The following is a 14,289-nucleotide window of genomic DNA, read 5'->3' as shown; positions in this document are numbered from 1 at the left end:
GCGAGAACAGAGACTGCAGCGGCTGAGAGGGCCCAGCACAGCCCTGTGGACACGAGGAGGAGTCAGCAGTGAGGAAATGAGGGTCTGTGCACCTGTGCATTCGGATGTAGGTGCCCTGAACCGAGAAAAGACGGGAAACCGAATGCAGCCGTGAAACTGCAGGGTGGTGGATGTGAAAGTGGAACTGTGTCCACACAGACTGGCTGTTTCCCAGACGTTTGATCAGCCTCAGGGAGTTGAGCACCCGTGTCATAAGCATGCGCTGGAGAAGAGGTGAGGGCCTTGCAGGGGTCACTCCCGACCCAGGAGCAGAGTGTGCAAAAGAAGGCAGGCATACTCATTGCCAGCGCAGACAGGACACCGGGAAAGGTGCTGGGAATCAAGAACTGGGCAGCTGAGCGCCCCTACATGATTGTCTCCATCGCTCCAGCACAGTGCTCTGCTAGAAAGAAGTCCCTGCTGCCTGTGGTGGACGCTCTTGGCCTGCTGGTGACTTGACCTGACCCGCCCGAGGTTCCCAGCTTGGTTGACTCGGACGGGGTTCTGTGGGGGGCAGGTTCTCTGCCGGACGGGGCTGGGGGGGCAGGTTCTCTGCCCGGACGGGGCTGGGGGGGGCAGGTTCTCTGCCGGACGGGGTTCTGTGGGGGGCAGGTTCTCTGCCGGACGGGGCTGGGGGGGGGCAGGTTCTCTGCCGGACGGGGTTCTGTGGGGGGCAGGTTCTCTGCCGGACGGGGCTGGCTGGGGGGCAGGTTCTCTGCCGGACGGGGCTGGGGGGGGGGCAGGTTCTCTGCCGGACGGGGCTGGCGGGGGGCAGGTTCTCTGCCGGACGGGGCTGGGGGGCAGGTTCTCTGCCGGACGGGGCTGGCGGGGGGCAGGTTCTCTGCCGGACGGGGCTGGGGGGGGGCAGGTTCTCTGCCGGACGGGGCTGGCGGGGGGCAGGTTCTCTGCCGGACGGGGCTGGGGGGGGCAGGTTCTCTGCCGGACGGGGCTGGGGGGGGGCAGGTTCTCTGCCGGACGAGGCTGGGGGGGGCAGGTTCTCTGCCGGACGGGGCTGGGGGGGGCAGGTTCTCTGCCGGACGGGGTTGGGGGGGGCAGGTTCTCTGCCGGACGGGGCTGGCGGGGGGGGCAGGTTCTCTGCCGGACGGGGCTGGGGGGCAGGTTCTCTGCCGGACGGGGCTGGGGGGGGGCAGGTTCTCTGCCGGACGGGGTTCTGTGGGGGGCAGGTTCTCTGCTGGACGGGGTTCTGTGGGGGGCAGGTTCTCTGCCGGACGGGGTTCTGTGGGGGGCAGGTTCTCTGCCGGACGGGGTTCTGTGGGGGGCAGGTTCTCTGCCGGACGGGGCTGGGGGGCAGGTTCTCTGCCGGACGGGGTTCTGTGGGGGGCAGGTTCTCTGCCGGACGGGGTTCTGTGGGGGGCAGGTTCTCTGCCGGACGGGGTTCTGTGGGGGGCAGGTTCTCTGCCGGACGGGGTTCTGTGGGGGGCAGGTTCTCTGCCGGACGGGGCTGGGGGGGCAGGTTCTCTGCCGGACGGGGCTGGGGGGGGCAGGTTCTCTGCTGGACGGGGTTCTGTGGGGGGCAGGTTCTCTGCCGGACGGGGTTCTGTGGGGGGCAGGTTCTCTGCTGGACGGGGTTCTGTGGGGGGCAGGTTCTCTGCCGGACGGGGTTCTGTGGGGGGCAGGTTCTCTGCCGGACGGGGCTGGGGGGGCAGGTTCTCTGCCGGACGGGGTTCTGTGGGGGGCAGGTTCTCTGCCGGACGGGGCTGGGGGGGCAGGTTCCCTGCCGGACGGGGCTGGGGGGGGGCAGGTTCTCTGCCGGACGGGGTTCTGTGGGGGGCAGGTTCTCTGCTGGACGGGGTTCTGTGGGGGGGGCAGGTTCTCTGCCGGACGGGGCTGGGGGGCAGGTTCTCTGCCGGACGGGGTTCTGTGGGGGGCAGGTTCTCTGCCGGACGGGGTTCTGTGGGGGGCAGGTTCTCTGCCGGACGGGGTTCTGTGGGGGGCAGGTTCTCTGCCGGACGGGGTTCTGTGGGGGGCAGGTTCTCTGCCGGACGGGGTTCTGTGGGGGGCAGGTTCTCTGCCGGACGGGGCTGGGGGGGCAGGTTCTCTGCCGGACGGGGTTCTGTGGGGGGGGCAGGTTCTCTGCCGGACGGGGCTGGGGGGGGCAGGTTCTCTGCCGGACGGGGCTGGGGGGGGGGCAGGTTCTCTGCCGGACGGGGCTGGGGGGGGCAGGTTCTCTGCCGGACGGGGCTGGGGGGGGGCAGGTTCTCTGCCGGACGGGGCTGGGGGGGCAGGTTCTCTGCCGGACGGGGCTGGGGGGGGGCAGGTTCTCTGCCCGGCGGGGCTGGGGGGCAGGGCTTGTTCCTGTGGCCATCCCCGTCTCCCTGCCCTGCACTTAGGGGCAGCTCGTAGCGAACGTTGTGGACAGGTGAGCTGTCAGTGATGCTTGGGACTCAATTCAACAGAAAGAGTGGAAGACCCCCTGGAAGAGATCATAACCTTTTGTAGAGATGCCAAGAATGATAAAAATTGCCATTTTCCCAGCTTGTTCATGAATTTATTGCCAGTCCGATAATTTGTATTTTATAAAAACTGACAAAAGCCCTGGCCAGGTAACTCGATTGGTTAGAAGAGCATTGTGGGCCCTGGCCGGTTGGCTCAGCGGTGGGGCGTCGGCCTGGCGTGCGGGGGACCCGGGTTCGATTCCTGGCCAGGGCACATAGGAGAACCGCCCATTTGCTTCTCCACCCCTCCCCCTCTCCTTCCTCTCTGTCTCTCTCTTCCCCTCCCGCAGCCAAGGCTCCATTGGAGCAAAGATGGCCCGGGCGCTGGGGATGGCTCCTTGGCCTCTGCCCCAGGCGCTAGAGTGGCTCTGGTCGCGGCAGAGCGATGCCCCGGAGGGGCAGAGCATCGTCCCCTGGTGGGCAGAGCGTCGCCCCTGGTGGGCGTGCTGGGTGGATCCCGGTCGGGCGCATGCAGGAGTCTGTCTGACTGTCTCTCCCCATTTCCAGCTTCAGAAACAAACAAAAAACAAAACAAAAAAAAACAAAAAAAAAGAGCATTGTGCTGAAGCGCAGAGGTTGCCGGTTCAATCCCCAGTCAGGGCACATACAGGAACAGCTCTGTGTTCCTGTCTCTGTCTCTCCCTCTCTTGTTAAAATCAGTAAATAAAAATTAAAAAAAGAATTGACAAGGTAATCTACAAATCCCTGTGGAAGAGTAAAAGCCAAAGGGACAAAGTTCCCCTCTAGCGTTTTGTTGTGGTACCAGTTGAATCGGTCGTAGAGGAGCTTAGCAGAAGCTCCGCACACTCCCCCCTGGGTGTCCTGTCTGTCCTCGCTCCCTGACCGGACGGACGGGGCTGGAGAGCAGGTGTTCTCCTCACACAGCAGGTGTCTGGAAGGTCAGCTGCCACGCAGCACTGCCCTGGTCTGGCTCTGGTTTTGTCAGCTGTCCCTGCCACGCACTCTGAGGTCTCCCTCGGTCCGAGCTTGGGCCCAGTCCTTTGTCTTCCCCGTGATGTGTTTGGAGACCACGGGTCCTGTAGTGTGTGGGATGTCCCTTGTTTGGGTTTGTCCAGCGTCTCCGCGATGTGTCTTCACTTTGCGTCCGATGTGGGGCATGGTGCTGGTGTGCCCTGTCGATGGCACCAGCTTCGGTCACTTGGTTCAGGTGGCGTATGATGGATTTCTCCGCTCCGAGGTGGTTGTTTGTGCTTTGTAATTAGTGATTTGAGGAAGTCTCTTCGGGGCCATTGGTGTCCTGTTTCTCCTGGCAGCACTGGCGGTGTCACCCAGGTGGTTTCCTGTGCCCGCTCCTGTACGAGTCGCCTGGCGGCCTGCCACAGGGGCCTCTCCCGCTGGGCCCTGCTTGCCCACGTGCTCGGGTATCAGGCGCTTCCACCCGTCGTGTTCCCCGTCTGTTGCTTAGATTGTCCCAGGGTTCAGGTGGTTGATTCTGAAGAATACAGATGTGGGGCACTTGCTGTTAAACTTCACATCAGCTAAATCAGTGTGACTTGGGCTCAGGAGTGGTTGTGTGGCTCTCCTGGGCGGCCCCCACCCCTGGGGAGAGGGTGGCTGGCCAGTTCAGAGTGTGAGACAAACGGCCGTCTGCATGGGGACTGCAGTGAGGCCTCCCCGCACGGGCAGAAGCCCTCCTGCCTTCAATGGAGGACCTAACCCTGAAAAGCCAAATGTAAGAACTTCAAAGGAAAATGCAGGAAAATACTGGAAACTATTTTTATAACATTGGTATTGGGATGGATTGTTTGAATAATAAAAAAAAGATTTTTTTTTTTTAGGACCAGAATCCAGGTGGCTCACATTTTTGGTTTATTTATTCAGTTAGTCATATTTATTGATTTTGGAGAGAGAGGAAAGGGGAGAGATTTTTCTATGTACCCTGACCAAGGATCGAACCCAAAGCCTTGGTGTATGGGGATGAAACTCGCACCAACTGTGCTACCGGCCAGGGTGCAGAAGTGATTCTTGTATGTAACTATATAGAAATTCAGTATGGTGGCCTCGCTGGTTAGCTCAGTCGGTTAGAGTGTTGTCCTGAGACGACAAGGTTGTGAGTTTGGTCCCCAGTCAGGGCACACAGGGCGCACAGGACTGGTTTTCATAGCCTTTTCGCATTAGTGAGAACTGAGCAGTTCTGTGAGGTTGTTAAGAGGAGTGCTGACGTCCACTAACGTCCCTGTGTGGAGTCGAGGGAACAGACGGGCTGCAAGGCGCTGGGCAGGCTGCTGTCACGCACGTGAGTGCAAGAATGCCGAGTCAGCAGTGAGTGCAAGAATGCCGAGTCAGCAGTGGGCCGCGAGTGCAAGAATGCTGAGTCAGCAGTGGGCCGCATAGGGCACATTACTTCTGGACTTTGTGGGTGTGATGGCAGCCCTGGTGGCCTGTGGGGGGCTTGCAGCCTTGGGGGGCAGCTGCATGGGGAGTTGGGCAGCAACAGTGTCTGTGGGTTCATAACTGGGGGAGAACAGGTTCGAGTCAGATACGGCGTGTGACGGTTCAGGGTACCTGAGGGCTCACGTGTACGTTTGTAACGTTTCATAATCAGAATCCAAAGAAACGTCTCTTAGCAGCAGAATTGTGCGCAGTCACTCAGCTTAGAGCTGGTTTCTCTGAGGGCGCCCAGTGCGGGCGTCGTCTGGGACAGAAGTCACGGGAATCCGGGGCACTTGGGTCTACTGTGTGTGGAAATGACTTCTGAGGAGTCAGGTCCTTTAGTTGTGTTTCTCAGATCCCTCTGACACTTACTGTTCACAGGTACAGGTCACTTAGGTCATCAGCACAGCTGCTTGTACCTTAGTCGTGAGCTGTGTCCAGCTGTGGCTGTGGTTCTGGTCTGAGAGCTCGCCGTCCCCCAGAGCACTCACGCAGGGACCAGTGCCCGGCCGCTTTCACGGCACCCTGCAGCACAGCCGAGAATGGAAAGTTGTCCTGCCTAGGTGCTGATAGCCACTGTCCCCCACCTGTTCACGGAGCAGACTCCTCCACAGCCTCCTGAATTCTGTGACGAGGAGCACTTCTGTAGCACTGCGTGGACAGGCCTGGCATCTCCCACGTTAGGCGCCCCACCATGGAGCTAATGCCCGCGGAGGTGCCCGCTGGGTTAGACCTGAGCCAGCTCTGTGCACATCCTTTACAGACTGAGTGGGGATGGTCCCTGTTTCGGAAGCGCGGTCTTAAAATCTCAAGTTATTTCTACACATTCTAGGCGTTCCCAGTTCAGTTCAGATACTGGCGATTTCCCAGGTCTTCCTGTTGAGTGTTTTCTCTCTGTTGTGTTACTTCTAACATCGGGCTGTTTAAATCTCTTAAAGTTGTAACCTTTTAAATATCGTCACTGCTTTCGTTGAGAACGTTTTTCAGTTCAGAATTTTTTTTTTTTTTTGCATTTTTCCGAAGCTGGAAACAGGGAGAGACAGTCAGACAGACTCCCGCATGCGCCCGACCGGGATCCACCCGGCACGCCCACCAGGGGCGATGCTCTGCCCATCCTGGGCGTCACCATGTTGCGACCAGAGCCACTCTAGCGCCTGGGGCAGAGGCCACAGAGCCATCCCCAGCGCCCGGGCCATCTTTGCTCCAATGGAGCCTTGGCTGCGGGAGGGGAAGAGAGAGACAGAGAGGAAGGTGCCGTGGAGGGGTGGAGAAGCAAATGGGCGCTTCTCCTGTGTGCCCTGGCCGGGAATCGAACCCGGGTCCTCCGCATGCTAGGCCAACGCTCTACCACTGAGCCAACCGGCCAGGGCAGTTCAGAATTTTTTAACGTATAGAAACATGTGAAGAATATCTTTGTAATAAACTGCAGTTTCTCTTTACCTATTAGACATATGCCTGAAGGAGGTAACGTCGATGGCTGACAGTCTGTACAACATTCGGCTCCTGAGGGAATTCTCCAATGAATACCTTAACAAGTGTTTTTACCTCACCTTAGAAGACATGCTGTATGCCCCCCTAGTGCTGAAGGTAACGGAGTTACTGCACGCACATTTTTAAAGCCACGTGTGAGTGAGCTGCTCATTGTGTCCTTGCTTTTTTGTGCTTTTCTCGCAGCCGAACGTCATGGTGTTTATTGCCGAGCTCTTCTGGTGGTTTGAGAACGTCAGGCCGGATTTTGTTCAGCCCAGGGATGTTCAGGAGCTGAAGGATGGTGAGTGAGGACTTCGGTTAGTTGATAGCCACTTCCTCTGAGGGACTTTCATTCAGGACTTGGAAGGTGTCTCTGCGGGCTTCCTCACTTTTTGTGCAACAATGGTGTGTGAGTTGAAATGGCGTTAGGAGTGGAGGCCTGTGCGCTGTCCTCACTGCCTGTCTGGTGCCTTCCCGTGTGTCCTCGGGCTGCAGTGCCGGGCCCACCCTTGGCTCAGTGCCGGAGCCGGGCGAGCCGGGAACTCAGATGAGCGCCTGGTGGGGCTGCAGTGCCGGGCCCACCCTTGGCTCAGTGCCGGAGCCGGGGGAGCCGGGGAGTTCGGATGAGCGCCTGGTAGGGCTGCAGCTGTAGCTGCTCGAGCCTGCCGGCTGTCCCCTCCCTGCGCAGTCTCGTGTGTGCCCCGCCAACAAGGCAGAGCACCCCCACGTCCACCAGGGTAGGATCCCCGCCAGCCTTGCAGCTGAGCCCCAGGAGGTGAGATGGGTGCAGCTCCTTCTCGAGGGCATGCTCCCGTCTGCTGCGTACCGTGGCTGGGTGACCTGCTCTCTCAGCCGTGGGTAAGCATTCCGAACAGGGTCTGCATCTGTCTGACCGGAGCGAATGCTGCCCTCCCAGAGTCATGTGGCTGACGGGCCACCAAGTGCTGGGCGGCTCCTGGAGGACCGGTGCCAGGCATAGTGTGGCCAGGTCTCTGCTTAGGGCCTCAGAGGAGAACCAAGGTGTTGTCTGCATCTAGTTCTTGTCTGGGGGCTGTTCCCAGGCCTGTTGTTGGCAGTTACAGGATTGAGATCCCGTTTCTCTGCCGGGCACAGGGCTCTCTCTCTGCTCCGGGAGGTCGGAGCTGGCTGATGTGTCTCTGGCAGGACAGCTACACTTGTGGCCTTCTGAGATGTGGGGACCATGCCAAAGTGTCCCTTAGGCCCTTCTGGGGCACTGATTTCCTCCACCCCCGGTGGGGTCGTTACTGGTCCTTACTTGCATGCTATTGGCTGGGGACAGGGGAATTTTCTAGAGCTCCCCTCAGCCTTCCCAAGGCCCAGTGTGGCTGGTGCACCAGCTACCAAATACGGTCATGCCCAGCGCACATGTGGAGATGGGGGTGGCCCTGGGCGGGTCTCCACCCACTTCTCCATCTGGATGGGCTGCCGGGATGCTTGGTCTCAGTATCAGTGCTGACTCAGACCTGCGTCTAACAGTTTGGCGCCGTGCTAGGTGTCCCTTTTCCTTGCTCAGGGCCGTCTGTCCCGTGGGGGACAAGGGTGTCTTGCTTAGGGTTGCAGCCCTCGTTCCTGTGGACTCTCCATGCAGTTGGTTCCAGGCTCAAACCCGGGCTCGGGCTCAGAGACGGGCTCAGATTAGCGACGGCCATGAGAGTGGCTGCCCTCAGCACCCCTCATCCACCTTTGCTTGGCTACCCGCCTCTCTGCTCCTGGGGAGCCATGTTCTGTCCTCATTCCCAGGACCATCACCAGGCCCAGTGGCTGCCCCTTCTGCCCTGGGGTTCTTGAGAATGATTGCGTCCACGTGGCTCCTGCAGTCACACAGCTGCCTGGCTGCCCAGGGGCAGCAGTTGTGGGCAGCCTGGTGTGCTGTCGTGGGGCCCTCACATCTCTGAGTGTCGGGGTGTCTGTCTGGCCTTCCATAGTGCACAGCAGTCCTGGTCACTCCACTCACTCAGCATGGGCTGTGCAATTAGTCCATGCACACTGCTCACCAGGTTGCTGCTGCACGTGAATTTCCGGAGCCCTCCCAAATCATCGAGCTCCTGAGCCAGGCCCCGCCCCGCCCCTGCTGCCCCCTACCCCCCCTTGTCGCCCCGCCCCTGCTGCCCCCCTACCCCCCCTTGTCGCCCCGCCCCTGCTGCTGCTCCGCCCCTGGCTGCTGTCGCCCCGCCCCTGCTGCTGCTCCGCCCATGGCTGCTGTCGCCCCGCCCCTGCTGCCGCTCAGCCTAGCTGCCGCCCTGCTCTTCCTGTCCGCCCCCCCGCTGCCCTGTCCCTGCTGCCTGCCCAGGCTGCTGGCCCCCCCCCACCCTGGCTGCGGCCCCTCCCCTGCTGGCTTCTGTGTGGCCTCTTCCTCCCACCCCTACCAGGCTCAGCCTAGGCTGGTAAGCCTGCTGGTTGGAGGGAGGCCGGGGGCAGGTCCTGCAGGGCGCTGTGCCATCCTGCCAGAGGCATCTGCCGGTCTCTGAGCACAGGGTGTGGCGGGAGCTGTGGACTCCACTGGGAAGTCACCCTCTGCTGCAGGCACTCCAGGTCCAGGGAGTTGGCGTTCAGTTCCCAGTGCCCAGAGTCCCTGTCCCACGTGGCAGCTTCTGTGTGGCAGCTCCTGGCAGCTGTCCCCCGGCCCACCAATCCCGGGCTGCAGAGGAGCGCACTGTGTCACTGGCCCTTGCTTGGCCCCCCTCCTGTTCAGTTGCTATCGCCTCACACTGCAGTGGGCGCAGGTCTGCCACCAGTCCCATTGTTCTGGGTGCTTCCTCCCCAGGTTCACATCTCCTCAGCCTCTGTGCCCCTGCTAGCCGCCCGCTGTGGACCGCTGCCCTTGCCAGGGCTGTCTTGGCTCCCCTTGCCGTGATGGGAGGTCCTTGTTGCCACCTGACCAGGGAGGGGTCCAGCCCCTGCATCCAGCTCCTGCCACCTCGGACGAGCTCTGGCACCACTGTCTCGGGCCAGCTCTCTGGAGCAGCCTTAGAGATGGGGTTCCTGTTAGGACTGGGGCTGAAGTGACCACTGGGGTGGCTGGGCACTTGCTGGAGGCTGCTTGTTGGTGGTCAGAGATGCAGCAGCCCATTTTACCCTTTCCTGTTCTGGTCTGTGCTGTGTACTGAGTTGTAGTGGAGTTGTAGCAGTCATTCGTACAGAATGCTTTTGTTAAACTTGAAGCCAGTTTTTTTGGAGAAGTTTGGTTTTAAGTAAAAGTAGTGTTATTTCTGGTGCTTATAAAAGCTGCAAGTGTTTTTTTTAGTTGCTTCTTGCTAATAATGTAAGTAAATAACATGACCATTTTTATAAAATTTTTATTTCTGCAGCAAAAATAGTATCGCACCAAAAAAGCAGTCGGCCCCCTGTTCCTATTTCCAACGCCACCAAGCGCAGCTTTCTGGGCAGCCCCGCAGTAGCAAGCCCGGCCGAGCCTCAGCCCCCGACTCAGCTGCTGGCCGAGGGTTGTCACAGGCACCTCCTGCACGCCGAGGAGCCGGACCACCTGTAAGTCTGTCTGCTCCCAGAGTTCAGTGACCTTCCTGGCTCCCTTTTCCTGTTACTGTTCATGCCAAGTGATTAGAGCAGCACCAGGGAGTAGGCAGCGAGAGCCTGGCCCCGCCCTCCCTGGCCCCGCCCCTCCCTGGCCCCGCCCCAGAGGTCGGAGGGGAACTGGAATGCACGCTGGAACTTGGCTGTGAAAATTGGAAAGTCGGTTTCTCTCAGACTATACCCAGCAGTCAGTATGTCCCCAGTTGCAGTTTGGGGTTATTTATCCCAGGATTAAAGTTCTGGGTACTCTTTTGGTTCATTTTTTAAAATAACTTTTCCCAAAGATTCAGTAAATTTCTCACAGATGGTGTGACTTCACAAAGGTACCTGTAGTTCCGCTTACATTTGCTTCTGAACTTGCAGATGGCTAAGCCAGACCCTTCTCTCCGTTCCTTTTCCTACATTAGGGGGAAGGGGGCTTCCGCGTTCAGCCCGTCCCACCCTCTGTTGCCCCTGAGGCAGAAGCAGCAGAAGCCTGTGCAGGGAGAGGACCCCCCCGGTGAGAACACCCTTTTCTCCCTTCTTAATGGTGGTTGTAAGAGAGCAGTCCTCCAACTCAGATACTCCTGTTACGCAGTAGTCAGCTCAATGAAGACTGGGCAGAATAGAGTTCAGTTTGTACTGATGTACTTGATCATTATTGTCTTCTTTGGGGAAGTACCATTAGCAGCTGATGGGCCGTGTGGAGTATGTGGAGCAGTGCTGTGCTGTTGACCACTAGAAGCTGTGTTGTGCCCATCTGCTTCCCTGGAGTAGTGTGGGGTGAACAGTAGTTTCAAATGACATAAAGTTGGTCCCTTCCTGCTGAGCACACTGACTGCTTCCTCCGCCCTGCAGACCAGCGCCACCGGTCCAACTCCTTGACCCAAGTGGACGGGCAGCCACGGGGAGCAGCAGTGGCGTGGCCAGAAAAAAAAACCAGGTGAACTGTCTACATTTCAAATTAGTTTTCGTGTGAAGCACGTGCTAGGCTAACAGCAGGCTTCTGCTGTGGCACGCCGAGGCCCTGCCAGGGCACCCGTGGGCAGAGCGACGCCAGGCTGTCTCCCCCGGCCCTTCTTCCTCCTGAGCGCGGGCGCCGGGAAGTGGTGTCCCAGCGGACTGGGTCAGAGCCAGGTGTGAGGGCCCTGCCAGGCAGCACAGGGGTGTGAACTGGGAGACAGTGCCACTCTTCACACTGTTAACTTGTTGGTTTTAGAAAATGTCCAGTTTTCACGTAATGGGCTTTTCGTTGCAATTTTTAATCAAAAATGAACGTTTAGCTTTGATTTCTAGTATGATGAATACTGAATAATAATAAATATAGTAAGTAAAAGCTCTTTGGGGGTCCTCAGTAGTCTCTCTCTTTTTTTATAGATTTTTATTTTTTAGAGAGAGGAGGGGGGAGGAGTGGGATGCATCAATTCTTAGTTGTTGCTTCTTGTCTGTGCCTTGACCAGGCAAGCCGGGGTTTTGAACCAGCAACCTCAGCATTCCAGGTTGACGGTCTGTCCACTGCGCCACCACAGGGCAGGCACCTCAGTAGTCTTTAAAGGTGTAAAGGGGTCCTGGGAGTCCACAGCTGAGGTTTGTGTTGCCTTTTCATAACTGGTGGTGTCGTCACTCACGATGGAATCAGCTCTGGGTGACAGTGGCGTGCCCAACCGGCTTCTTCCCCACGCTGCAGGCCCACGTCCCAGCCAGCGCCCTTCGCTCTCCACCACGCGGCGAGCTGCGACGCGGACCCTGGCTCCGGCGACAGCATCAGCCTGGCCCGCTCCATCAGCAAGGACAGCCTGGCGTCCAACATCATCACCCTGACCCCCCAAAACCAGCCACACCCCCCCGCCCCCCGGGCCAGCGGGAGGGGCCTCCTGAACAACGTCGACCTGGAGGACGAGGACGAGGAGCTCGTGGCCGTCATCAGAGTGGACGGGGCCCCCCAGGGGGCTGAGCCGGGCCCGGCCGCAGGGGCCAGGTCTCCCCACAGGCTGCTGGGCGCCTTGGAGAGTAAGCCTGACAGTTTCTTCTTGGAGCCGCTGATGCCAGCCGTGCTCCGGCCTGCCAAGGAGAAGCAGGCAGTCGCCAAGGAGGACGAGTGCGGGGAAGGGCGGCCGAGGGGCCAGGCGGCCAGGCGGCCTGCAGAGGGCCACCCACCCCTGGGACGGAGGAAGGTGCCTGGCAGCCACGTCAGTCACGACTTGAATAGGACTTTCACCCCCATCTCCTGCTCGGAACTGCGCACTGAGGTGGGGCTGCCGGCCGGGGAAGCCCGCGACGGGCCTCTGGCCAGTGGTGGTTACGATCCGTTGTCTCAGGGACAGTCGGCCGACGGCTTCTTCCTTCACGTGACTGGAGTCGACGAGGACGCGGAGCTCAGGCTGCACGGCAGCTGCGTGAGGAGCCCCCACGACCCGGAGTCTTGGGCGGCCCCGAGGCGGGACTCGGACTCGGACCTGGAGGACGTGGAGCACGCGTTCCTCGGGGAGGACCACCCCGCGCTGACGGCCGCGTACGCGGGCGAGGAGGAGTCGGCGAAGCTGCGGGAGGACATGCAGGTGCGGGAGCACGAGGACAAGGACGACGCCAGTGGCCGCTCCAGCCCCTGCCTGAGCTCCGTCTCCCAGGTCAGCAGCGTCTCCCTGGCCAGCGGCAGCGTGAGGATGACCAGCTTCGCCGAGAGGAAGCTCCAGAGGCTCAACAGCTGTGAGACCAAGTCCAGCTCGAGCAGCTCCCAGAAGACCACGCCCGACGCCTCCGAGAGCTGCCCCGCCCCGCTGACCACCTGGAAGCAGAGGAGGGAGCAGAGCCCCGGCCGGCCGGGCGGGGACCACGCCAGCCTGCTGGCCTCCGAGCTGGCGCAGCTGCACATGCAGCTGGAGGAGAAGCGCAGGGCCATCGAGGCCCAGAAGAGGAAGGTGGAGGCGCTGTCCGCCCGGCAGCGGCTGAGGCTGGGGAAGGCGGCCTTCCTGCACGTGGTCAAGAAGGGCAAGGCTGAGGCCGGCCCCCAGCCGCTGAAGCCGGAGCACCTGGCTCGGGAGTGTTCTCAGCACAACGGGGAGGACTTGGATGCTGCTGTGTCCAAGACGGAAGAGCTGCTGGTTAGGGCCCAGGGCAGGGGCGACCTGGGGGAGTGTCAGGACGTGGACAAGGAGCAGCTGGCCCTGCTGCAGCAGCACAGGCAGAAGGACCCGGCCGCCCTGCAGGAGCTGGCGAGGAGCAGGGCGCTGTCCGCCGCTCTGCTGGAGGAGGCCGTGGACGGGGCGGACGTGGGCGAGTGCGACCTCTCCATCGAGAAGCTCAACGAGACCATCAGCACGCTGCAGCAAGCCATCCTGAAGATCTCCCAGCAGCAGGAGCAGCTGCTGATGAAGTCCCCCGCGGCACCCCTTCCTGGCCCCAGGAATAACTCCCAGGAGCCCAAGGTCAAGGCGTCCATCCACTTCGTCGAGCCGCTCTCTCCAACTGGAATGACCGGTCACCGCAAACCTCCCCGTCTCGGGCAGGGTCGGAATTCCCGGTCGGGAAGACCAGCTGAGCTGAAGGTGGTAAAGGACAGGCCGCAGGGCTCCCGAAGCAAGACCCCAACGCCCAGCGTGGAGGCCCTCCCGCACCTGCGGCCCGCCCCGCCTCGGACGCCCTCCGACCCCGGGAGTGACCCGCCCGAGAACTTCATCTTCGACAGCCGCCGGCTGCACGACGAGAACAACCAGAGGGCGAGCGTCCCGTCCAAGGACCCCGACCTGCTGTCCAGGCGCACGCGCCCCGGGGAGGCCCCGGGTCTCCCTGGGAAGGAGGCGGGCCTCGGCACTCCCCCGGTCTCAGGACAGGAGGGCGTCCCCACAGAGGGGCCCCCCAGGAGCAAGGCCAGCCTCATCGAGGTGGACCTGTCAGACCTGAGGGCCCCCGAGGAGGACGGGCAGGTGGAAGGCCCCGAGAGCTCGGTGGACCTCGGCAGCGAGGGCGACCAGAAGCCGGGGGTTGGCTTCTTCTTCAAGGTAAACGGTCGGCAGCACTGTGTGGGGGTGGCCAGTCAGTCGTAGTGTCAGGGTGTCAGGAAGAGCAGGGCCTGGGGAGACGTGCATTTTGAGGCCCCGCAGTCTGTGCTGGCAGCAGCACAACCTGCAGCGCCGCTTGAGGGAGGGGCTTGAATGAGGGGGCGGAGCCTTACCCGTGGTCCTGAGCACGCTTCGTGTGGTTTCACACGGCACGGCCTGGCTCCTTTTGCTGGCTTCCCAGGCACTTTGAAGTGGAAACTTAGCTCACGGGCTGCACAGAAACAGGTGTTGGGCCTGTGACAGCATCTCGATGCTGTGGGCACGTGTTGTTTCTCTGCCTTGCCTGTTGCTCTTCTGAGGAAGGGAGAGAAACGGGTTTGGAGCAGCCCCAGCGTCTCCTT

The 14,289-nt window shown here is 60.7% G+C and overlaps 1 protein-coding gene across 3 annotated transcripts in view; it reads left to right on the top strand.

Annotated features, from left to right (window-relative positions):
- Positions 1 to 14,289, top strand: part of CAMSAP1 (calmodulin regulated spectrin associated protein 1) — a 69,679-nt gene that overhangs the window by 43,767 nt on the left and 11,623 nt on the right. For all 3 annotated transcript variants that reach the window (XM_066366669.1, XM_066366668.1, XM_066366667.1), the window contains 6 exons: positions 6,337 to 6,476; positions 6,564 to 6,660; positions 9,689 to 9,866; positions 10,319 to 10,410; positions 10,749 to 10,833; positions 11,578 to 13,888. In XM_066366669.1, the coding sequence (XP_066222766.1) occupies positions 6,337 to 6,476; positions 6,564 to 6,660; positions 9,689 to 9,866; positions 10,319 to 10,410; positions 10,749 to 10,833; positions 11,578 to 13,888 (2,903 nt within the window). The remainder of the gene's footprint in view (positions 1 to 6,336; positions 6,477 to 6,563; positions 6,661 to 9,688; positions 9,867 to 10,318; positions 10,411 to 10,748; positions 10,834 to 11,577; positions 13,889 to 14,289) is intronic.

Source organism: Saccopteryx leptura, chromosome 2 (assembly GCF_036850995.1).
Source record: "Saccopteryx leptura isolate mSacLep1 chromosome 2, mSacLep1_pri_phased_curated, whole genome shotgun sequence".
In the NCBI taxonomy this organism is placed as follows: domain Eukaryota; kingdom Metazoa; phylum Chordata; class Mammalia; order Chiroptera; family Emballonuridae; genus Saccopteryx; species Saccopteryx leptura.
Note: the sequence above shows the minus strand (reverse complement) of the source record. Positions and strands in the feature narration are given on the sequence as shown.